General features: G+C 34.9%; 1 protein-coding gene across 1 annotated transcript; it reads left to right on the top strand.

The window, feature by feature from the left end:
- Positions 1 to 1,331: 1,331 nt before the first annotated feature.
- LOC104613009 (putative DEAD-box ATP-dependent RNA helicase 29) lies at positions 1,332 to 26,718 on the top strand. Its single transcript, XM_010280687.3, has 11 exons — positions 1,332 to 2,793; positions 3,445 to 4,606; positions 4,827 to 4,884; positions 15,739 to 15,843; positions 19,505 to 19,550; positions 20,951 to 21,027; positions 21,145 to 21,197; positions 23,739 to 23,820; positions 23,909 to 23,965; positions 25,165 to 25,291; positions 25,943 to 26,718. Exons 1-11 carry the CDS (start codon positions 2,418 to 2,420, stop codon positions 26,152 to 26,154), a joined length of 2,355 nt encoding a protein of 784 aa, XP_010278989.1. The 5' UTR covers positions 1,332 to 2,417; the 3' UTR covers positions 26,155 to 26,718.
- The last annotated feature ends 180 nt before the right edge of the window (positions 26,719 to 26,898 follow it).

Below are 26,898 nucleotides of genomic sequence, written 5' to 3'. Positions count from 1 at the left end.
AAAATTATTAATATAATTAATCCAAATTAATAATTTTTTTATAACAAATTACTAAAGTAAAAGGTTAATTATTTGAAACAACATTGCATTCCTTCCTTACAATAGTTATCAATTTCTAATGTTTCACTTTCTCTTGGCAAATTCCGGGTCCATATATATGTATTTAATGCGTTCACTTATTATATATATATATATATATATTAAATTATATGTTATGTGATATTTAAATAGTACATATCCAAAATGTAAGGCTGTTAATGTGTTAAGTCTAGGAGAAACTAGAACTAACCCGATAAGAAATATTAAGGAATTGGAACCAAACTATACCTGTTAGGATTTGTAAATTTAGACCTAGAGCAGAACCAATTAGTTCTTGGGATAATCAGGACTGACCCAATGAACCCAATTAAATAAATCTACTGTAATTATTATACATTTAATATATATATATATGTTAATTTATTTAATATAATATACATTTAATATATTAATATATATACCTACCCTATATAATTTGTGTAATATATTTATATAATGTATAATATATAATAATTGGATCTGAATCGATTCAGTACCGGTTCCAAACCGATAATAATAAGGGTAAATTTCTTAAACTATTCTGGTTTAGTTAATTGACTAAGATCTGAAAATTGACTAACATTACCCTTGTTGTTTTTGATAATTAACTAAGTCTTCCCTTACGGTTAACGTCTGCCAACAGAAATGTACTATTTTACCTTTTATTCTTCTCTAAAATTTCAAAATAAAATAGAGAAAAAGGAAAAGAAACACCGAACTCAATAATTTCAGCAGCTGCACAATGATCCAAAATGCAAAAATAAATGAGGCGAACCAGCGGCACCCCTCTTTGACCAGTGTTCCGTAGATCAATGCGGAGGTTCTCAAAGAGATTTTTCTAGTCAACAACAATTCTAACCTGGACTAACCCAACAACAACAGCAACAATTTGTTCCTCATCGAAGGCTCTTGCTGAATAACCCAACAACATCTTTTTTACTAATTTGATTTTCTCCGTCACCTACTTCTCCATCGGTGGTGAATATCAACAAACACAAGTAGTCAGGTTTCAAGAGATAAGATAGAGGCTTTATGGGTTTTCTTGCGCTTTGGACTTCAACTTTGTAGCAGCAACTAAAGAAATTCATCCCCAAATCGAGCTTCAACTTATTTTATCTTGAATCATTGAATCTTCGATGCTCATGTTTTCAAACAAGCTTTTGTGTTGGGCTTGAGTTGTAGAGCTAGAGTTATTTTCAATCTGGTGGGCCAATCCATAGTTGGTTGCCCTTTTCCGTATAAATGAAACTCGAAGGTGTTGTTTCGTAGCAGTAGCCGAAGAACCAAAGCTCGATTTACAAGTTGAAGATAGAGGTTCGCTTCTCAGGTTCAGATCCTCCATTAACGATCCAAAGCAAAGTTTGGTGAGGTGGGTTGGGTTCAATGTAGCAACTAGACCGGAATCGCCTGCGAAAACCGTACTAGGAGAGTCGTTTCCATCAATCTCAGATCATTCAATCTCTCCAGACTGATCGATTCCAGTTTGTGCCAATTAGAGCTTTGTCCTCCAACATCCTCTCCTCTCTGCTCTATGAAACCCACTAAGGGTTCTCGAGGATTCTTGTTATCTCAATCTTTTCTAAATGAAAGGAAAGCATAGGAAGAAATTAGAATATAGATAGGCCTCTATCTCTCTCCTTCACTGCCTTAAACGAAGAAAGGATTTTAATGCTTTGTTGCTGATACAAAACCTAACCTTTTGATCCTTTCTTTCCTCCCTCCTGTTTTTTTTTTTTTTACAAGGGAGTTCGAAGACGGAAATGGGGAAGAGGAGAGAGAGATCGGGAAAGAGACCTGGCCGGAGGTGGATAGGGTCGATGTTGGACCGTTGCCGCTGTGCATACAGTTGAAAGAGATGATGAATAATGTTTTTCCCGTTCTCTCGAAAATGAACTTGGGACGAGGTATGGGTAATATTGGGTTTTAAAAGAATTTTAAACAGGGTTTTAACGGAATAGTAACGGATGTTAATGGTAAAGGTAGAGTTAATAAATTGTCGGAAAAAGTAAGGAGAATTGACTTTTTAAGAAATTTACCGTGGAGAATGTATCAAAAACCGTAACGAGAACTGACCCGTCGGTACCGGATCTGAAATCAAAGTCGGCTCGATCGGTTTGGACCCGACCCATTGACAGCCGTACCAAAATGTCACATAGGGTTTTCTCCATTCGACCGAAAACTGAAGGGTCTCTTTGAACTTCTGCAGCTCACCGGTTCTCGTTGAACTTCTGCGTTCCCCATTCGACCGACCGACTGAAAACGAAAGGAGTCTCACCGTCTCTCTTCATCTTCTTTGTTTTTTGTCATCAATTACGCTGCGTAAACACGAGATAGAGGTCATGGCGGAAGAAGAGATGCTTCATGTGAGTTCAAAAGCAGAGCTGAAACGAAAGGAGAAGCAGAAAAAGAAAGCCAAGTCAGGAGGATTCGAGTCTCTGGGTCTGAGCCCTAATGTTTACAGAGGCATCAAGCGCAAGGGTTACCGAGTCCCTACGCCGATACAGAGGAAGACGATGCCTCTCATACTTTCCGGCGCTGACGTCGTCGCCATGGCAAGGACCGGGTCCGGAAAGACGGCAGCATTCCTGGTGCCGATGCTTGAGCGGTTGAAGCAACATGTCCCTCAAGGTGGTGTTAGGGCTCTTATTCTCTCTCCCACTAGAGACTTGGCACTTCAGACATTGAAGTTCACGAAGGAGCTTGGTCGATTCACAGGTCAGTTTTGGACTTTTGTGAAGTCACAGCCCTTTTGCGCAAAACAGGATTTGGATTTTGAAATCACTGAAATAGAACTAGAATTACTTGATATTCAAGTCTCCGTGGTGATTTTTTTTTTTTTTTGAAAAAGCTTCTTCCTTATATATGCTATTCATTCACATGAAAATAGTTAAGGAAATTCTGATAAACCATTTATCAAAAAGAAATCTTTGCTAATCAAGTGAGTGTGAATAGAAAGTGCAAGGCACACACACATTCACAAAAGACACATATAGAACATTGTAATTAATGGTCAATTCCGTAGAAAATTGTGTATCTGTGACACTGGAGGCTGATTATTGTTTTATTCATTTGAAACCTCTGAGGTGAGACAGAATGATAACACTTTTAATTCCCATCTATGGATCTATGGAAATTTTAACTACGCATTCATAAGAATTCTATTGAATGGCCCTTCGAGTGGTAAAATCTTTGTTTTTCATAGCGACAGTTCATCAAATCTATAGAAGCAGGAAGACTCTAAAAAATCATTATATGTAGTTGCTTTTAAACTTTTGTCTTTTGATATTTGGTTTAAGGAAAATAAAAAAAAGGGTAAAAGAACAATATTGTAGCTTGTCAATTGATAACCTATTTTTCCCCATGCAGATCTTCGTATTAGTTTATTGGTTGGTGGAGATAGCATGGAGAGCCAGTTTGAAGAGTTGGCTCAGAATCCTGATATCATAATTGCAACTCCCGGAAGACTCATGCATCATCTGTCTGAGATTGATGATATGTCCTTGCGGACTGTGGAATATGTGGTGTTTGATGAAGCTGACTGTCTATTTGGTATGGGGTTTGCGGAACAGTTGCACAAAATCCTTGCACAACTGAGTGAGATCCGTCAGACCCTGCTCTTCAGTGCAACCCTGCCTAGTGCTCTTGCTGAGTTTGCTAAGGCTGGACTTCGAGACCCACAACTTGTTCGGCTTGATTTGGAGACTAAGATTAGCCCTGACCTGAAGCTTACCTTTTTCACCTTAAGGCAGGAAGAGAAGCATGCTGCATTGTTGTATTTGATCAGGGAGCAAATTGGTTCTGATCAGCAGACATTGATATTTGTTTCCACAAAGCATCATGTGGAATTCCTCAATATTCTCTTTAGAGAAGAGGGTATTGAGCCATCTGTATGCTATGGTGATATGGATCAAGATGCTCGTAAGATTCATATATCAAAATTTAGGGCAAGAAAGACAATGTTGCTAATTGTTACAGATGTTGCTGCGAGAGGCATTGATATTCCATTGCTTGATAATGTTGTCAACTGGGATTTCCCTCCGAAACCTAAAATTTTTGTCCATAGAGTGGGGCGAGCTGCTCGAGCAGGTCGGACTGGTATGGCGTTTTCCTTTGTCACATCTGAGGATATGCCATACCTCTTAGATCTCCATCTCTTCCTTTCAAAACCAATTAGACCTGCTCCTACTGAGGAGGATGTTCTTCAAGACATGAATGGAGTGTTATCCAAAATTGATCAGGCAATTGCAAATGGTGAAACTGTCTATGGGCGTTTTCCTCAGACCGTTCTAGATCTTGTTTCAGACAAAGTCCGGGAAATCATTGATTCATGTACAGAACTAGCTACTTTGCAGAAGACCTGTAATAATGCATTTCGCTTGTATTCAAAGACAAAACCTTTACCATCAAAGGAATCCATTAGAAGGGCGAAGGTTTTGCCCCGTGAGGGATTGCATCCAATTTTCAAACATTTATTAGGTGGCAATGAGCTAACAGCACTTGCCTTTTCTGAACGTTTGAAATCTTTCAGGTTTGTGCTCTACAAGTTTAGTAAATTGTTATTGGGCTTATGGACTTTCCAGCATAATGCAAATTAACTTCTTGTTCCAGACATTTATGTCTTAAATATCTATTCCTTTCCACATTTAGGGGATTATTGTGTTCTGTTTTTTTGGTCTTAGATATTTTAGAGCCTAATATCTTGATGTGTTTTGCTAATTTTTAATTATCCACATGATGGTGTGTGCTAGACCAAAGCAGACTATTTTGGAAGCTGAAGGTGAAGCTGCGAAATCAAAGCATCTACAAGTAATTTCCTTTACATGATTACCTTGTATATGTTTCTGAGGATTTATTAACATTTAATGTATGACTGCAGTATGAGATCTCTTTGAAGTTTTTTTTTTTTTTTGTTATTTATCCACTTGGTTGACATTATACTTCATTGTTGCTGTAAAAATTTGTGACAACTTTGCTCATGGAAAATATCTGGACTTTTTTTTGGTTGTTTCTAACTTTCTATAATTATCCTAGAATCCAATTTCTTCTTAGTCCATTGGCTTGTTAGAGCCTTCGACTTGCACCCACTTAATCTTTTTAATAACATAGTGCCAGCATCCCAGTCCTTTGTTCACATAACTTGATTATCTTACTTAACTATCCCTTGTATTCTTTAGTGGGTGATACCCTCAGTTTCCTTGAATATGCTGATTTATAATTTGATTTTAGACTTTTAGTCTTATTCTTGTTATCTGTCTCAATAGTCTCATGAGTTTTTGAGTAAGGAATACAAATTCAAGCCTTTTACACAAAAGGATACTCTTGAAGGCTTGATTAGTTTACAGTATCGTCTAAGCGGATACCAAGTTAATCTTGACTGATCAGTGATAAAGGATAGGATAAAGGTGTCTGAGATACTAAAAATGATGATCCTATTGTTGTTTGGATTAAAGATAAATGGATTGTTTAACAAATATATTAAGTCTCGATGTCCAACCTAGTTTTATGGTTTCATATCTTGGAAAGAACCAACATGATCTCAACCAACTGGGTTTCAATGAAAAATGATTCAGGTGCCATGGATAATTTTCTTGTTGTTCAATTGGGGAGAAGTGAACTATGTATGTAAGGCCAGTTAAAAATTTCCAGTAGATAAGGTCACTTTAAATTCTCCATTCCACCCTTATGGTTATGGTCATATTTTTTCAGCCAATATGCCAAGGATTATGTTGTCTTAAGGCTCTCAAACATTCAAAAGAAATGTGTAGGAGATTTATGGTGCCTAAAAAGGAATATAGATTGTTGTCATATGGTTCAAGGCATGTTAAGAAAGAGGGGAAAGGTGGTCTGGAGAACTAGCTGCTATCATCTGGTCAAAAGAAACTCAAGTGTCATTGACAACCTGCTAATGAAGGAATGCAGCTAGAGAATAACCTATGGTGTTTGTCTCCTGGAGCCTGAACCTCTCCCACCTACTTGTTTAATGTTGTTATTCTGATAGTGGTAGCCCCATTGTATAAAGATGCTCAATAAGTAGTTGCTACTCCTGGTTATATTGGACAGGTTATGGCATAAAGTGGTTGCTAGTATTCATAGGCTCTCAGAGAATGGGTGGGATGCTGGAACTTCTAGCAGGGCCTCTTGTTCTTCACCTTGGAAAGCGATTCAGAAATGTCTCCCAATTTTTCTCAATCACATCAGACTTGATATTAATTCAGGTAACAAAATCAAATTCTAGGAGGATCTTTGGGTGGGTGAAGTCCCTTTGAAGGATTCTTTCCCTTCATTGTTCACCCTATCTGCTCTCAAGGGCAAACCAATTTCTGAGTTTTCGCTCCCTTCTCCTTTGGTTAATGGGTTCAGGTGGAATCTAGGCTTTTGCAGAAATGTGAGGGACACTGAACTGGGCCATGTTTCTAACCTACTACACATTCTTGAGGGGGTTTTCCTTGACCTAAATAAACAAGATGATAGAATTTGGACTCTCCATCCTTCTGGGGTTTTCAGCTGTGCTTCCTTTTTCAAGTCGTTGTCTTTGCCTTCTAAACCAGTTGTTCCCTTTTCAGCCAAAGAGATTTGGTGTCATCCATTTCCCCCAAAAGTGAGTGCTTTTTGTTAGGAGGTCTTCCATGGTGCAATCAACACTTGTGATATTCTACAGGGAAAGAGACCTGGATGGTGCCTTTCCCCAAATTGGTGCTGTTTGTGTGAATCTAATGGTGAATCTGCTTATCACATTTTCATTTCCTGTCCGTTTGCTTGTGGTATATGGGATTGGTTTTTCTCTCATTTTGGGTGCATGTGGAATACTCTGGACAGATTGGACAGGTTGTTTGATGGTTCTACTTTCAGCTGGCCAAAAACAAGGGGAAGACTAATGTGGAAGTGTACAAGAGCCGCAGTAATCTGGATCTTATGGGAAGAGAGAAATAAACGTATATTCGAGGAAAAGAAAAGGAGCAAAGAGGCATTAATTGAAGGGATTATAGCAAAAGTAGCTTTCTGGACAAAGACAGTGGAGTTGTTTTCAGCTTTCTCTATTGATGACATAATAAGGAACTGGAGAACAATTGTAGCCTCAACTTCAGCCAAGTGGAAGGCACTAAAGGGTTGGGAACCTCCAGAGTTAGGATGCCTGAAATTAAACTTTGACGGAAATAGTTTTGGGAATTTGGGTCCGTCTGGAATTGGAGGGGTTTTAAGAAATGAAAGTGGAGTGATCATGGACATGTACTCAGGCCCCATTGGAGTGTGTGATTCTGTAACAGCAGAACTGAATGCAGTGATTTATGGGATGCAGAAAACTATGGAGATGGGGGTAAGAAAGCTAATAGTTGAAGGTGACTCCAAAATAGTAATAAGTTGGCTAAAACTGAATGAGAAGGCTCCTTGGTTTTTTAAAAACAAAATCAAACAATTCAAGAGGTTCTCAAGGGATATGCAGCTGATAATTCAATGGACTCCTAGGTTTGCAAATGGTCTAGCTGACCAACTAGTAAAGCAAGGGGTAAACAGGGCAGTGTGTTTCTGGGCTCGGTTGTAAGTCTGAATATTAAATTGTCTTTGTATTTTCTTGGTGGTAGCTGAGGCTGCCTTTGTCTTGTACATTTCTCTTTATCTAAGTAATAAAATTTGTTGTTGATGCTGATAAAAAAAAAGAAAAGATTTCAGTCCTTGTGGAAACATCCTATGGCAACTGGTACCTCTTATTATCTGTTGGTTGATTTGCTAAGAGCACAATAGATGGATGTTTAAAGACAAAGCTATGACCAAGGAACACTTAATTGGAAGTTTGAAAGACCCATAATGTATTAGTCAGTCTTGCCTTCCTAAGGAACTTGAAGGAACTGGATGCCACCTGTAGCCTGTGCGGTGCATGACCTGAATCTATCCACCATCTTTTGATTCACTGCCCCTATACCTATCAGGTTTAGTTTCATTGCATTAAGCTGTTCCACTTAGTTTGGTTTCCTCCTTCCGCTGTGGTTGATTTAATCTCAGGATGGAGGATTAATTGCTGCTTGGACAAAGGATGTTTTCTGTGGAAAAGCTTGCCTTTTGCAGTTTTTTGGATGGTGTTGAAGGAACACAATCAAAGGATTTTTTAGTTTAAATCCGTTGCAGTGGGGGTAATCTTAGGGAAGATGGAGAGGTTGCTTGTGAGCTGGACTAGGTGCTCGGAGTTTTTTGTGGATGCGCCTGCCTGCTCTTTCTCTAATCACTGGTGGTCCATCTTTTTTCGATTTTTCTATAAAAAGCCTTCATTGTACATCATTTGTGCATGGTTTAAGGCAGACTTCTTTTTGGATATGATTGAGGACTTCTCACCCTCTTTATTATTAATACAATACATTTCTTACCACTTATCAAAAAAAAAAAAAACAGAGGAACTTGAAGAACTAAAATGTCAACATTTTTGCAATCATTGGGAGCATATAATTTCTGATGTTAATTTCCTAGTTCGACTTTGTGCTTTCGTTTATAGGAAATACTCTGACATCTATATTTTTTGTATGTGTTTTGAGCAAAAGGGAACCTCTCCCTCTAAGATTAATAAAATACTATTACCATAGTTGACAAGGTGTTGTAGGCAACAAAAATGATAAGGTGAGTGCCTTATTAAAATATCCTCTATATTACTACATCTTACTAATTACTAATATGTGTTAATGCATTTTATTATATACTACATATATTATTAATACATTATTTTAAAATTTTACTATTGAAATTTAAAAGGTCAAAGAGCCTTGAGAAGAGAAAAAGAAAGAAAGAAAAGAAGTATAGAGGTGCTTCTTTTTTTTATACTCTTACATTAAATAAAACAGCTCCAACCTTGTTCTTTTCTCTTTTACTTTCTTTCTTAAATTTGTATAATATAAAATTGTAGTATTCTTTAGATATATATATATATATATATATTAAAACAAAGCGGTCAAGAAATTTTTTCCTTTTTTTGAATTATTTATTTCTTTTATTCCATGTCATTTTCAAGATAACCAATGAGATGCACTTTCCCAATAACCTAAATAATCTCTTCTCCTAAAATTTCTCCTAAACTACCTCCCCCACTATCCCCTACTTTTCCCAAAATTATCTCTAATTCCTATTTATCTTATAAATTATCTCTAATTCCTATTTGTCTTATAAATTATCTCCAAAGTTATCTTTAATTTAGTAGAGAGTTTCTCTCCTAAATTATTTCTAATTCCTATTTATCCTCTCCCCTACTTTTTATCTATATCTATCTAAAGAAAGTTTAGATTAAAAAAATTAAAAATTATTTAAATATTCTAACAAAATTATATAATAACTTTAAAATATTTATTAAAAACACAAAAAATAATTTTATATTTTTACAAAATATCTCACGAAATTATGTGCTAACAATTTAAATTATGTTTTTTTGGACTATCAATTTAAATGTTTTTTTAAATATTTAATAATATGTAATAGCTTTAAATAGATAGAATTCAAATAACAAAAGATTTCAAATATTTTATAGATTATTTAAATATTTAAATAACTAAATATTTATCATAACTAGATTTTAAACAGTTAAAATAACGATATTATGTAATAAATTTAAAAAATTTCTTCAAAGTAGAAAAACATTTAAAACATAATAATGAAATTAATAATAATTTAATATATTACAAAATTAATAATGAATTTATGTAATAATATTATAAATTATGATTTTATGAATAACTAAATTCAATAAATAATTAATATTTAAAATTTAAATAATTTACATATGATTTAAGTATTTAATTAAATAAATATTTTAAATAAAAATATTTAATATAACTAGATTTTAAATAGTTAAAATAAAGAAATTATGTAATAAATTTAAAATAATCCTGAAAATTAGAAAAATAATTATAACATAATATTTAAATTAATAATAATTTAATATTTTTACATAATATTATAAATAACTAATTTTAATTATATCAAGTAATAATTCAAGAAAATAACTTTCAAAAAATAATATTTATTCATAATAATTTTAAGCTCTTAATCTGTATTTATTATATAATTATATATACTAAAATTAATATTTATTGTATTTCAGTAATTATTTATTGTTTTTTGTGATAAATGTATTTTCAATGATTATGTATAAATTTATTTTGTTTTGCTATTTAACAGAAAACTTTAATAATTATTAGAGATTAAACTACTATTATTGAAAATTTTAAATTTAATTTATTTAACCTATTGTATTTATTATATTTTTGTTATAAATTATTGATTAATTTTTATTAGATATTAAATTATTGTTTTAGATTATACTATTTTATTGGCTAAGTTAATATATTTTTAGTACTTATTGTATTTTTGTAATTAATGTATTTTTTTCATTGTCAATATATTTTCAATAATTGTGTATTTTCGCTATAAATTTTCAATAATTATTGGAGATTAAACTATTCTTAATTATTTATCAGAGATGAGACTATTAATTTAGCTGAAATTATGAGTGTTCGTGACTTGGTTTGGTTCGGTCATAGGCTATTTGGCCAACTAAATTGACTTTGTTAGGTTGGGGAGTTGGTTAGCTAAAACCAATTAACCTTTTGTGAAATCCAACCCACTCAAGTTGTATCGGTTTGGGTCGATTTTTGCTTTGGTCAGTCGGTTCAAAAGATTTAAACTTAAAAATTAAATTTAGTTTTAAAAATTATAGTGCAATTATTAAAAATTAAGTTTAAAAATTAGATTTATGATATAAAACATTTTAGACTAAGAAATATGGGAAATTTACCACTTTTCTATATTAAAAATTATATTTAAAATATAAAATATTAATATATATCCATGGTTAGGTCACCTGATTTTGGTCAGTTTACAAATGGCCAAAGTGAAACTGAACCAACTTAGTTGAATTGAGAAAATTTTGAACCAAAGCCGACCTAAAATAGTAGAAAACTGAGCAACTCAAGTCGAGTTGATCGGGTTGGTTCGTTTCATCAGTTTGATGAAAAAACCTAACTGAAATTAATTATTTTTATTTTGTATTATAAAAAATTATTAAAAGTAGTATATAAAATATGAATAATTATTAATTATTTAAAAAGTTGAAAATATAAAACAATTGTATACTCTTATGTGTTTCTATTAGGGTCATTTACTAGAACACACCTTTAGGGATCGCAATTTTTACCATCCCTGACGGGGACCCGACTTCCCCGATCCGATGGGGCCGGGGGTGGGGATTGTTTTGGCGGAACGGGATAGGGACGGGGATTAATAGGAATCCCCAGTCAGGGTCGGGGATGGGGATTTAGGTCCCCGCCCCGCCCCGACCCCGATTGTATATATTAAATGTTATTTATATTAAATATACTATTATATTATTTACATTATATATATTAAAACATATTTAAAACATTATTTATAATTTAAAAATTTCATTTATTTTAAATAAATTTATTTAAAAAAAATTATTTTAAAAAATACTATTATCTGAAAACATTTTGGGGATTTGGGTCCGCACGGGGAACCGATCCCCGTCGGGCATCAGGGATGGGTGTTAATTTTAGAATCAGGGTCGAGGACGGGGAATATGATCCCTGCCCCGAACCCGCCCCGTTGCCATTCTTACACACGTTATAGCTTTACATATTTACTTAAACCTACCTTATAGTTTTCATTTTACTAAAAACATCCCATATATTTTACAACTTATTTACTTAATCAACCTTTCATTAAGGAGTGTTTGTTTTGCCATTAGACCCATGATTTTTTCTTCCAAAAATATCCTTAACACTTTTTTTTTGTATATAAGACAAAATTGACCAAATATAGCCAATAGAGTGGTTGCCCGTGTCTTATTAAGGGAAAAAATGGTATTTTTATTTTTTTTCTTTTGATTAAATTTATTTAAATGAGCATTAGGGTCAATACTATCATTTTCCACTGTCATCTAATGGAAGATTGATTAAATCCATTGTAAATTATAAGTGGTGTTTTAGTAAAATGCTAACTATAGGGTAGACTTTAGTAAATCCATGAAACTATAAGAGGTATTTTAGTAAATGACCCTTTCTATTATTTAACTTTTGCTTAATAAATCTCGTGCATTGCATGGGTCCCTGCTAGTTGATATGAAAGTACTTTATTAAATATATGTTTAAAATATTTTTATCTTTTAGATATGATGATTTTCCACGTTTTAAGAGGAAATTTAATGTTTTTAATAAAGTGGATTGCTATTTTTTTGCGATTAACATGTTTGCTGAATGGTATATAAAACTAAGGAACTAGCTAAAAGTTCTTAGTGCCTAAGTGACTAGGTGCCCCTCTGTCACCCAGAATTGCGTAGATGCGTTGACAATTATTTCCATTATTTATAAAATAAAAAAAACTGTGGTGGTACTCTTGTTAAGGAAATGAGGACTGGCAAACTTTGTTGTCCTTTCTTCCCTTTCTCTTTTTGTTTTGTTGTTACTAATCTTTGTACCTTTTTCTTTCAATAAAATTTCCTTATTCAAAAAGAAAATTAGTTTAGTACATGTTCATGTACATTAGCCAGTGAACATCTTTTGGCAATAAGAATTTTTTGATCAATAACCACCTATAATTAAATTTTCAAGTTAGAAAGAAGTACAAAGGGAGGGGTAACTCTCTTAACCCTCCTCAAAGAAATTAATTCAATTACAGAATAGCCCAAAACAGTTGTTCCCTTCCCACCCTTTTTTTAGCAAGGGTATCCACAAAAGAATTAGCACACCTCCTTATCCATTGAATCTGAATCTCCACACCTTGCGCTAGCTGGTTGAACATTTTCTTTACATTAGCAAACTTCCAAAGGCCTTTCTTTTCTTCTTGAAGCCATCCTATAACCAACTTTGAATCCCCTTCAATAATAAGTTTGCTGCAACCCAGCTCCCTCGCCTTCTTCATTCCTTCTATCACTGCCAGAATCTCAGCTCGTAAAGAATGACCCACACCAATAGGACCAGAAAATAGAGCAAGGACTTTCCCATCTTCATCCCTAAAAGTTCCTCGAATTCCCAAAGGCCTTGGGTTACCTTCACTACTCCCATCAAAGTTCAGCTTGGTAAAAGCCAAAGACCGGGGGAGACCGAATGGGGCTAATCTTGGTTTTAGTAGGTGCTGAGTTGGTCACTTCCAATTCTTCTTATCATATCTGTGGAGATATTGTCAAACATATCTAGAGATTTCACCCAATGCACCACTCTAATAGTAATTGTTTCAATAATGACCTCCTTATTCCTCTCCTTTTCATTAAATATCCTTGAATTTCTTTCCTCCCACTGTCCAACATATGGCAGCTCAAGGATAGGCACCAATTAGGTCTTTTTCTCTAGAGAAAGTCACAAGTGTTACATCTTCCCAGAACGGCTTCCCAATAAAAAGCACCAATCCTTGGAGGAATCGGTTTGCCCCAAACTTCGAGGACTAGAAAGTCTATGTTGGAGCTACTCGAGGATTGTGTTAAGGCCTTAAAAAAGGAGGCACAAGAAAACTCTCCATCAGGGATCAGAGTCCAAAATCTACTATCCCTTCTCCCTAGGTCCAAGACCACCCCACCAAGGTCTGAAATTCTGAATTAAGGCTGAAACATGGTTGACTTCAGCATCCCTAAGGCCCTTTCTTAGACCCAAATACCAATCACAGCTGAGGAAAGAATTTGAGGGTACCGTAAAAAAGTGGAGATTCATTTTTAAACATAGAGATATAATACAGGGAGGGGAATTGTTCTCTCAAAGTTGCATCTCCCACCCAAGAGTGTTCCCAGAACTTTACCCGGTCTCTAGAACATAGGTCATACCTGATGAATGGCAAGAAAGAAGGAAGAATGGCGTGTATAGATTTCCAAGGAGAAGCTCATTTAGCCCTTGCCAAAACTCCAACATCCCAGCCATATGCCAGTTGCCCATGAATGCTCACAATCATCTTAGCCCATAGTTTATTCCCCTCCCTTAGCAGCCTCCATAACCATTTTCCAAGTAGTGCCTCGTTACTCCTTTGAATACTTCCTATCCCAAACCACCTGCCTCCTTACCATAGTTTTCAAGGTGCCAAGGCGAGGCTAGGCGACCATGGGGCGTCCAGGCGCCTAGGTGCCTAGGCGATGGAATTTAAAACTAAGGCTTGCTGATGTTTTCTACCCCTTTTGAACTAGTTTTTATTGGTTTTATGTATTCTGCTTTGTGCTTGTATTTCTTGCAGTGTTGCTTCAAGTAGGCAAAACAATATATTAGAGTTGCAACTTACAAGTTAAAAGTTAGAACTTGAAAGAACTGAAGGGGGCAGAGCCCCTATTTTAGATCAACAATACATAGGGAACGGATACTAAAATAAAAGAAGAAAATGAAAAAGAAAAGTAGGGGGCGGAGCCCCTGTTCTAGACCCAGAAAATTTGGTGAAAAAATATTAAAACAAAAGAAGAAATATGAAGAAGAAAAGAAGGGACAGAGCCCCTGTTTCAGACCAATGATGTGAACAAAAAAAAACTGAAAAAATGGAAGAAATTAAGAACAAAAGAAGGGGGCAGAGCCCCTGTTCTAGACCCAGAAAAGATGGTGAAAAAAATACTAAAATAAAAGAGGAATATGAAGAATAAAATAAGAGGTGGAGCCCCTGTTTCAGACACCAATAATGAGAAAAAAAAGCTGAAAACATGCAGAAAATTTAAGAACAAAAGGAGGCGGAGCCCCTATTTTAGTCCAATAAAATGATTCAAAAATCTTGGAGAAAAGATACAAAAAGGAAGAGGAGAAAATGGGGCGTAACCACTGTTTTAAACCAGGAAATATGAAGAAGAAAACTGATTATCTCACCTCGACTTTAGAGGACTGTGTGGGAACGATGGAGGCTGTTGTTCTCTCGCCTTCCTCAGTTCGATACTTCGATTCTATTGTCAATGTGAAACCCTCGAAGATTAGCTTTTTTTTACTTACCTCAAAGCATGATAACATGCAATAGGTTCTATTATAAAAACTAAAACAACCAATAAAATACTATATATTTTATATTTTTTATTTAAATAAATATTTGTATAATATATATTTGCTTCAGCCCACTAAGCATGCGCCTAACATAGTTGGCGTTTGGGCAAGGCATTCTTTGAAAAGCGCCTAGTCGCCTAGGCGAATAGGTTCTATTATAAAAACTAAAACAACCAATAAAATATTATATATTTTATATTTTTTTATTTAATAATTATTTATATAATATATATTTGCTTCAGTCCACTAAGCATGCGCCTAACATAGTTGGCGTTTGGGCGAGGCGTTCTTTGAAAAGTGCCTAGTTGCCTAGGCGTCGCCTTGACAACTATGCTCCTTACTTCTAATGACCACCTCCCACCCAACTCTATGATCCCTTTTTCCCCCTAGTTCCCACGAAAGTCTCTCATCAATTGTTCTAACACCCTACTCTTTTGGCAATAAGATTTGGTTATTGGTTTTCTAAATGGCAAGGACAGATTTTTAGCTGTGCATTAACAATCAAAGAAAAAACCTTATTTATCCTTGGGTATGTGGATTTTTTTTTTTGATAGGAACTTGGGTATGTGGATCTCTGAAATGTTTAGGGGAAAATGAAGGCTTTGATTATTTGTCAAAGATCTATATCTTTAATGTAGTTGCTTGTATTCTATGTGAATAATATTTGTCTGAATTACAGGGTCCTTCTAGTCAATGGGTTGATGTAATGAAGAAGAAAAGAGCTGTCCATGAAGAGATCATCAACAAAGTACATCAGCAACGCTTTGTTGATCAGGTGTCAAAGGTAGCAACTCTAATGCCCATCTCTCCCTTTTATACTGTTATTTTTAATTAATAAGAAGAATAGTTTAAAAATAAAGGGATAAAGGTACAAAATGACTCTTTTCTGAAGACAAGGAAAATCAAGAGTTCACTACCACCAAGAATGAAAAGCTACATTTTATGCTCTGTTTCTTTCACTTGCAATTCAAAGTTCATGTGCCAAAGTTGGTTATTTACATTTCTTTCACTTAATGTGATTAATATTGTTAATCATATCATTTTTCCAAAAAAATTTTAATATCATATTCTCCTTCTTGACACAATTTATTCAGTCCATATGAATTAAATGCTTGATGGCTATTGCTTGGTAAAATGGTAAAAATTTTATTTAACAAGAATTAGACATGGGTGTGAGTTTGAGAGTGACCAGGTTTTGCAAGAAAATGCCAAAGGTTAGGTTGATATCCAGTACATGTCTTTCAAGACCCTGGATATCTTGGATCAGCATTCCGTTATTAGCCCTTGAGATTGTTCTAGTCAAGGTTTAAAATATCAGTGTCCGTGGAAATGTCAGTTGTCCAAATATAATGAACATGTCGGAAATATTGTAAAAATTATAGATATAGTGGAAACTTTGTAAAATATGCAAAATATAGAATGGTATTTTATGAAATGATAAAAGAAGCATAGGCACACTTTTTTAAATTATTATATTGTTTAAAATCATCAAACGAAGCTAAGAAATCAATGTTATAATTAAAAGAATACGATCTGAAGTTGTCATGTAAATCTTAAGATTCAAAGCATCTTGATAGAATGAATTAAAGTAAAACTTAAGCTCATATAAAATGTAAATGGTTGTAATAGATCAACCAAACAATCTATTTCACAAAGAAAAACTAATGTTTAACTTCATGTTTGAAATGAATATTGAGCTAGCTCAGAGTGGTAATCATGTAAGTTTTGCAATAACATTGTTATTCCACATATCTACAATATTGTAACCAACTGATACTATAATACTATCTATTGTACTTCACATAGTTAGGGTGGGCCTTGGTGCAACAGTTGTGTTGCTCCATTGCAACTTGGGTGACTAATGTTCGAATCTTGGAAACAACCTCTATGTATGTTTAAATTTTGCTTCTTGGAAACAACCTAATCCATTCACCCTAATAAAAGATATTTTTTGAAGACACTTGAAGTTTTAAATTATTTTATTTTTTTTTGTAGGGATTAAGAATTTAGGACCCTGATATGGACTTGTTTGGGCTTGCCCTGAGGGGCTTGCTACAAAGGTGGCTTGTAAAATTAGGAATGCATAATATTTAACATCACATTAGCTGTTTGAAGTAAAGCAATTGAGAAAAAATAAAGAGATTAAGATTTTACATGCTTGAATAAGTTTTAAATGTTATGATTGATTTTATTTTTGAGCTTTTATTTTAAATATGTTTACATGGTATGTTTCTGTATTTTCGTTTTTTTATTTTATTTTTTTGCATTTTTGTGCCTTGATTCAAAAAGGTGCAAAATGGCCCTTGTGCTTTTTTTTCTGCCTTGCATTTTTAAAACACTAGCTGCATAAATCTGTCTTTCCCTAGATCCCATATTGGGGGAACCTCATGTATTGGGCTGCTCTTTTTTCTTGTACACCGCATAGTGTTGATAGTGGTCACTAGGGAAATGTCAATTCCATTAAAGTTTCATGTTGCTACCCCTGGAAGTGGAAATGGAAATATGTTATGAAAACTGTATTTTGTACTCCACATAGTGCTCGTAGTGGTCATTGGGGAACATATTGATTCCTTTAAAATTTTGTGTTGGTACCCTTGGAATTGGAAACATGTCATGGAAATATTAGGGAAACTTGGGACATTTTAAACCATGACTTCTAGTTTAGTAGCAATGTAGACAAGTTATAGGATGTGCATTGTTTCCACTAATGCATTTTTTTTTATCAGCATCCACTACTTGTGCATTTAACCAATGGTTGTTTCGTAGAATAAACCAGTCTTGATAAATTCTGTTTTTGATAAGCAGAAGAGGATTTTGTATTAATTTAAATAACTGGTTACAAGTACTTTAGCTACTCTGCAGTCCAGAGTATAGCAATATACAAAAGTCACGATTGATAAACTCATTGATTATATTGGAAGTATAGAACAAGCTGTACAGAATGGGCTAAAAAACAAGACAAAAACATAAAGGCTGGAGTTGCCTCATCTAGCAAAAGGAACTAAATTTAGACATGGAAAATCTATAATAAGCCAAGATAGAGGCAAATGTTTTTGACACTGTCCAGAGGAATCAATAACATATATAAATATTGTTGTTCTTTTTTCTCTAAATATCCTAAGAAATATCTAAGAAGTATCATTCTTCATATTTTCCTCTTGAAGATGGCTTTGATTTTCCATGTAAGAGAAACCAATGGGGCACTCAAGGATGGCATTAAGTTACACATGTTGCTCTAGAGAATCTGCAGAGGAAAACAGGAATAGCATTTTCTCCATTGCCCTTTAAAACCATGTTTTCTGCATTATCTTCACCCTTCCTTTCTTCTCCAATGTGTCTTTTGTACCTTTTCTCTATTGTCTTTACATCTAATGTCTTTTCATTGTGGTTATACAACTGCTTTATCTTTCTCTTTGATCATATTAGTAATCAGGAAGGGGAATAAAAGAAGTTCGTGCAGAACCAACAAAGGAATATAACTATCTTTTGATATACTGGAGCCCTATGTATAGTTAAATTTTTCCATGGTAGGGGCTTAGGTATTCATTGTAGTGGCTGTGTCTCTGTTGTGAAGCTACGGTAATTATCCCATTTGCATGTCCTTTTTTACAGCCTATAAATGGATAACAGTTATCTCAGAAATTGGTCCACCAAGCAGTTAGTCTTTCACATTTTTACTTTTCTCATGAATCCAAATGAAGCTTCCTCTATGCCAGTTTCTCAGATATAGTAATTCCTGTCCTGGCCAATCTGTACTAGGTGAGTATCTCTTGATTTGTTAATGGTCCAAAAAGACTATTCCTCCCAAAATATTATATTACATTTAAATTTCATGGAAAAGAATGTGTTATGAAATCTCAGTATCTCACATAGACATGAGGTATGGCACTTGGTGAGTCCAAAAAGTTGGGCTTGAGGACACCAAGTATACTTTAGTTTTTCAATTTTATTAATGATGTTTGGTTTTGTAAAAGAAACAGATTAAAATAGAAGTATGAATCTATTACAAACAACAGTAGATAATCTATTATGGGGTGGGTCCTGATTGTGGATATTGGATTGCACTGAGATCACTTTGTTTTAATTACTGAGGCATTGCACATAAAACGTTTGCTATCATACCCAACTAAATGCCTTTTTATTTTTTATTGAAAAAATATAAGTAAATTTTCCATCAAAATGCAGTGTATACTTTGGCTTACATTTTAGATTCAACTTTATTTTATAATTTTGTAGGATTTTCTTTTCAGTGGTGATTGTGGCACATCCTGTTTTTTATAAACCAGGTTCATCCCTAATGAACAAGCTAAAAGTTTCTATTTGTCAAGACTAAAAAACTCCATGTTCTAAAAATTTGTCCTATCACAATCAATGCGCCCAATTTATAGAAAAAGTGTTCCTGGTGAGATTAACAAACTATCACTATCCTGTTTTATTTATTGCAGGAAGTCCAATCAGAAAGTTCTGTTGCAAAGAAAAAAGAGAAGAAAGGTTTTGCTTTGTCGACTTCTCTATATTTAATTTTCTCATTTTCTATAAAGTGCTTTTTCCTCTATTAATATTCAGATTGTTGGAGTTTGTTTAGTATTTCTTGTCACCTCTCCTAAGTTCTAAACAAGAGTTATTGTGTTATTTTTTCTTTAAATTGTTCATTTGAAAAATTCTGGCCTTCATCTTTATGGCCTTGTCAATGAACATAATCACCTCTAGCTACATGTTTCCTTTACTCAACATCAAGTGTTTTTAAGCTTGATGGCATTCCACTTGGCATTTGATTGCACAGAATCTGCTCATTGTCTCCAATTTCAGACTTGTCTGTGAAATAAAATGAACTCTAAAATGTGCATGGATTTTGTCTGTTTGTGGTCTTCTTTTGGCTCTTCCTGACTGAACTTCTGAACCTACTAGACTCTTGAGAAAGGCTGAAATATGTTTTACCTCACATTAGCTACTTGAAGCAATGCAATTAAGGAAAAAAAAAGATCGTGGGTTTTACATGCTTGAAAATGCTTTATATGTTTGCTTTTATTTTTAAATTTTCATTTGAAAACGCTTTATATGTTATGTTTATGTATTTTATTTTTAGGTAATAGGTTTTTAAAACATTTATTTTAAAATTTAAGTTTATATTTTTATTAACATTATGTTTAATATTCTTTGATTTTTTTTGCATTTTTTTATAATTTTTTGGGCATTTTTTTTTGAATTTTCTGACTTTTTTTATTTTTAGCTTTTTTTTTGTAATTTTGCACCTTGCGCCTTAGGCTCAAATTGGCTCTTGCGCTTTTTTTGTGCCTTGCGCTTTTAAAAAACTGATTTTAGGTGAACTCAGGGGTGTAAAGGATTTTAAAAACCTGAAAGGCATCTTTTCGTTGGTGGTAAAGGTATTGAGCCTGAAGGTATATCTTATGAAGCGTAGTTTGGCAGGAAACAAGGAAATGGAGTCTTGTGCTTCTGAGAGGTATATCTTATGAAGCGTATGCCCTTGGTTGTAAGGTGGCATCATGTCTCCTTAAATATATAGACATTTTCTGAGAGGTATACCAAGGAACATGCCTTGAGAAATAGTCATTGGGAAATTGTCTAAGAAAGTTTCAGCTTGAAAGGGGTTATATCTCTCCAGGTGGCCTGATTACATTCCATTTTGCAAATTTGCCCACTTTTTTTCTTGTTGGTGTTTGAAGCCCCAATGAAACTAATAGAGAATTAAAAAATTCATTTGAGATTTCCTTTGTCATCACTATCTCCTTTTTTTTTCTTGATTTTTATTTTGTCGATGCATAGAGTGTGTGCTGTGAAGCAACTTTATCTTTTCAAATCAAAACAATATCGAGTGACACATCTTTTACATTTTCTGGTTACTATCATTGATGTTTCTGCATTGACTGTAGAAATTTGTGGTTCTAAAAGAAAGGCAAAGAGCTTCAAGGATGAAGAGTACTACATAAGTTCAGTACCCACAAATCAAGTAGGTCTTTTATTTCCTCTGAAGATACTATTTACACCAATGGTCTTTCTCTCTCTCTCTCTCTCATATTTCTGAAGATCCAGTTTGGACAACTTAACATTCTGGTATTGCTTGCAGCATTTGGAAGCAGGACTCTCGGTAAAAGCTAAGGAAGGCTTTGGCTCAAGTCGGTAAGTACAAAGACATTGTATATTCTTCTTTTTCCGTTCATTCTTCCTATACATTCATACCTTATAAAAAGGTGATAAATGAATAGACAGAGAAGGTGACTAAATTTTTTGTATGGTTGTCTGGATGTAAGGCCAAGTGCTGGTATGTGTCACAAAGAAGAGTTTTAGCAGTGCTGCAACTTAGCTTATGTTACAGTCTAGCAAATATAATTATATATTCTTGATTTCTGTGCCATAATCAGGTATTTGGCTCAGTGTTTTAAAAGGCGTGGGAGGCGTATGCCTGGAGGCGCACCTCCAGGTGAGGCGCTTCCAAAACGCCCTGAGGCGTATGCCAGAGGCGCTGACACCTCTGAGGCGTACGCTTCATGCGCTTTTTTCATGAGGCGTGCTAGAGGCGTACGCCTCATGCCTCATGCACATCTCATGCGCCTCCTCCTATCCCCCCTCCTCTTAAGGAGGGTTATGCCTCCTTGTGTTCGGGAGGCTTACGCCTCTTGTGTTCTGAACTACGCCTCACGCCTCTAGGTAGTGGAACACCTTGCATCATGCCTCCACGTTTTAAAACATTGATTTGGCTACATGGTGGAGTCAACCATATGTTATATCATATTTGATCATTGTATGTAGATTGGGAACAAAATATATGGTCACTTTTCTCTTGCCATCAGGAATGAATCATTTTATAGAGCTCCACAGATTGAGAACAAAATATATGGTCACTTTTCTCTTGCCATCAGGAATGAATCATTTTATAGAGCTCCACTTGATTTGGTTGACATATAGGCATGCTTATGTCTGTGCACTTGCATCATATGTAAATCTGTAGTTTGAGTGAGAAAGCTCTGTTGTAGTGAAAACAATGAAAACAAGGGTGAGAACGTTTTGCTTCTCATTTTCTGATATTATTTTATTAAAATGCTGTTCTGGAATCTTTATGATTTTTCATCAGTAATGGATAATTGAATTAATTCAAAATAAGCAGCATAAGCTGCCAAGAAACTAACAGTGCATTTAAGTGAGATTTGCAGCAATGCCAGGCCTTGGTATTCCCCCTAAAAATTGTTCTCCAATCTTTCCAGATTTAGCCAACGTGTCAGCTACTGAGTTAGCTGAACGAAGGGTACATCTGAATGAGCAATTCCGATTGGGTGCTGAAAAATGGCTTCTCTAATTATAGGGTGGCTGTTGCAGCCACCAAGGACCCTTGTCTTTGTTTTCCAGCCATTCCATGGTCACCTTTCAGTCTCCTTCAATCATCAGCTCTAACCATCCTTGAGATTGGGCTAATTTTAATCCTTGTAAAAAGTGCAGCAATCTCAGCATTGAGTTCCCTACACTAATTGGTCTTGAAAAGCTAGTTATAATATTCCCAAGATGGTCCCTTACCACTCCTACACCTGATGAACCCAGGTTGCCAAGACTTCACCCATCGAAGTTGAATTTCAGCTTCCCTGCCTCTGGTGCTAACTATGGAGTTTCAATACAGTTTTTCTGGAGGAGAACCTAGGCATTTTATATCAGCCCTAAAGTATATTATCGGTTGTTAAACCATTAAACTCCTTGGTGGTGAGTACCCAATGGGCTGTCTTCACTATAGAGTTTTCTATAATACTGCACATCTCTTAATGTATTTCCAAAAACTCTTGCATTCCCTCTCCCATGAAGAGTCCACAGCACAATATGATTGCCTCCATTGTGTTATTTGGGTTGGGCCATCTTGCTCCAAAAAGGATGAAGAAATACACACTACAGAGTAGGGACAAAAAAAAGAAAGATGTTCAACACTTCTCCTGCACCATAGCAGAGAACACGCACATGGCAAGGTACCATGATTTGCTTTTTCATTGAAGAGAACACACACATGTTGATTTTGGGAGCAGCTTCTCATTACAAATGCTTTTGTTTTTGGTGGTACGGGTCCATTCCAAATCTCAAGAAAGGGAGAAGGATCAGGAGGGGAATTGTTGAGGGCTCTAAAGAAGATTAACATGTGAAACGGACCACAGGATCTGGTTACCAATCTCTACTGTCATGACCTTCTGATTGGAGGAAAACTTGATTAAGGTTTTCAATTGGCTGACAGACTTTGTAACTTCTCCCTCCCCCAAGTTTTCATTTGAGTCCCAAATTCCAAGATATTCTGTACTCTTTATGATGGACAGTTAACAATGTCTTCTTTGTTGTTATTTGGTGTTCATCATGATTGGCAAAGATTGGCAGATTTCATACTTCTTTCTTTGCTTTTAATCCTGTATAGATTCCTTTGTCTTTTTGTCTATTCTCCTTCTAAGAACTTCTTATAGAACTAAAGAAAGGTTGGAGACCAATGTTCTGAAACTTGTAGTCAAATAAAACCTCACAGTAGCTTGGCATGCTTTAGACATTATATATTGTTTTAAGTTTCTAGTCTTGTGATAGGTGTTTTTCATTTTCTTTAGGTTTCTACAGAGGCATAAAGCATGCTCATTTGGTGTATTATACAAGATTTTAAGGAAATTTCCATTTCTTTATTTTTTAAATGTGTATCTGTATTTATAGGTTGGATGCTGCTGTGCTTGATCTAGTTGCAGATGATAGTGTTGGTTTGCAGAAGCAAAAGTCTGTATATCATTGGGATAAGGTATTTTCAGCAATCAAATATTGATTTGTTATTATTGTCTTGACAACATCCTCTAGTTTTACAAGCTGTGAATCTGCTTGGATGACAGAGGAGTAAAAAGTACATCAAACTGAACAATGGCGAGCGTGTGACAGCCAGTGGGAAGGTATTATGTTGAATCCAGTTGTAATTTCAAGGAAATGTTTACTTTATCCTCATGTTTTAGATTGGCAGGTTTTAGTGGAAACATGTATTTTTTACAAGGTAACAGTGAGCACTCCAGTAATTCTTTTTCAGTTTGAGGCAGGCTGTGGACAAGTCATTATTTTGGGCCTGTCTCTGGGTTTTAGAGCTCAGATCTTGCTTTTCTGTTGGGTCTCATTATCCATTAATCATGGAAAATAGAGAATTTACCTGGAATACTTTGTAAACCATTGAAGTCATTACTAATGAAAAAAGAAAATTAGTCATAAGAAATTACATGGTAATCTAATAAAGACTAATATCTACACATATTGATACATTGTACTATCATAGCCATAACTGTTGTTATCTCCACCTATTTCATCATTCACATGTACTACTAGCTGCTGCATGTAGTTTCAATGCTATTTTGTATGCTCACCCCTTGGTTGTACAATCACTGTATATTTACTGGATCCTGGTCAATCTGGATCGTGGACAGTATCCCTAGCTAATGTGTATCTGATAATGGGTCATTACCATCATGTGGATAATCACTTTCATGTTTAGCCTAATCTTGCCAGACAACAATTAGATTCTCTTGCGTGCAATATTTTGGTTAGTTTTGAAATATTCTTTATCCTTCTGTCATCACATATGGTGCTCAAACCTCAGAGTTTCTTTTGTATTTTGTGCATAGAAAGGTGTTCCAGTTTCATTTACATCTAGTTGATGAGGGCATGTGTGTTATGGTATGCAAGTAGATTCTTTTTGGATCAGGTGCAACAATTTTATATAATAACCCATCAGTAAACTAAATTCCATTTAACAATCATCAGACAACCATATCATATAAAGTGCTTAGATATTTTCCATTTACTTTGTTTTTCCACGGCTTTTTGTTTTTTGTTTTCCCCAGTTATACCAATTCTATTGTTGATCAGTAGTTGTCTTTACCTGCAGATATAGATTTATATAATGGTAAACCATGTAAATTTGTATGTTTCTGTTGTCAGGGTTTTCTATTAATTACGTTAACAGGTTGGTTGAGTATGGGATTATTGGCAATGGGGCTATAACTGTTTTTTCCATTGAATAATCTGAAGTTTTAAAGGTCACATATTCATTCTTGTTCTATATAATTTAATGAGCGTTTCTCTGTATCCTTAAATTGTTATACAGGTAAAGACAGAGAGTGGTTCCAAAGTAAAAGCCAGCAAGACTGGGATATATAAGAAGTGGAAGGAACGGTCTCACAATAAGATCTCTCTTAAAGGAACAAATGCTGAAGGGACCCCAGGTTCATCAGGTGATGCTTGGAAATCAGTGTTTTACAATTGTGAACCTCTCTCTCTCTCTGACTCTCCCAGTTTGGCATTTTGTATCGTTGTTTCATTCTTTGGCATGTTAGTCTAATCAAATCCTTTTCCTTTTCTAAATATGCTTCTTATTTTATTTTGTCACTTTTTTTTTTGTTTTTGAAAAGGTATTGTATTGTATTAGTAGCCCTGTGTTGTCAAAGAGCTCTTTATGATTTGTAATGCATTGAGAATTTATTTTTTATTGCATTGTGAGGAAACACCAACGTAGCTTTTCTATTATGCATATTTTATTTATCTTATTTTTATCACCAATAAAAAAGTTCTTTTTCTTTATGTCCCCCTTTTAATAGAAATTCTATTCCTTGTTTGTTGAACTTTCTTCAACAAGAGAGCCAAATCTCCTAATGTAAAACTTTGATTTCTAAATTGAACTTTGGCTTTTCACCATCAAAAGTTCGTGGCCTATCACTTACTGGATCACCTTAACTCAAATTTGTTGCAATTACTAACCTTGCGCAATTTCAATGTATATATTGCTTAAGAAAGTTTTCCATGGAATAACAATTTAAACCTGTTTCAAATTGTTCTCTGACATATCAAAAACAAATTGTTTCTCTGACATCATTCCTGTTTTGCAGGGGATCGCCAGATGCACCAGGGATTCAATAGAAAGTTCAAAAGGGGCAGAGGGCATTTCTCTGTGCCCAATGTCCATGTGCGTTCAGAACTTAAAGATCCTGAACAAGTTAGGAAGGAAAGGCAGAAAAAGGCAAGTAAAATCTCCAGTAGGAAGAACAAAACATCAAAAGGAAAGAAGATTGGCAAAAAAGGGAAAGGAAGAAAATCATAGTCGTAAGAGTTACGATTGGGTTAATCCTCAACAAATTGAAGGCGCCAGCTGAGCCAGCTAGTAGTAAAGTCTTGCCGGGTGTAACGGGGACCTGGTATGTATCCCGTCTTCATCAGGGTTTACAGGCGTTTTGGGATTTTTGGGGGCAGGCCCTTCCATTATGTAAAGCCCATTTGCCTAGCACACACCAAATGACCAAAGAAAAATCTCATGAATTTAGAGCACTTAAATACAGGTTTCAAAGCGAGTGAAGGGGAAAAATTTGAGTCGCAAAGACTGGCTCCGTTAAGAGACTGAAACTTTTGTGATGCCTGTGCAGTTTTACAACAGACTTGTAATTCATTACGAGCCTTGAGTTCTCTGTTTCTTACTCTTCAAGGTTTATTCATTTGGTTCTTTTTATTGTCCTTTGTTGGAAAACTTTTGATGCAACTTTCCAGTGAACTTGTAATTCTGAGTCATTGTAGACTTGCTTATAGTTCATTTTTTACCCTTTTAACTCAAGTTCACCATGTTCATTGATGTGATGCAAGGTACATTGACATTGAAGTTATTTTATGTTCATCCCCTTGGCCATATTACTGTTAAGTGAGTGTAAATATCTCGAATTTTGATGCAAAAAACGTGATTGGCCTCAGCCATCTGTCTTAGGGCTATCTCATACCATCAATACCCAAAAATTAGACGACCAGCTGATTGATAGTTTCATTTAAGTACCCAATAAACAACAATCTTACTTCCCAA

Source organism: Nelumbo nucifera, chromosome 2 (assembly GCF_055504915.1).
Source record: "Nelumbo nucifera cultivar China Antique chromosome 2, China Antique-T2T, whole genome shotgun sequence".
NCBI classification, from domain to species: Eukaryota; Viridiplantae; Streptophyta; class Magnoliopsida; order Proteales; family Nelumbonaceae; genus Nelumbo; species Nelumbo nucifera.
Note: the sequence above shows the minus strand (reverse complement) of the source record. Positions and strands in the feature narration are given on the sequence as shown.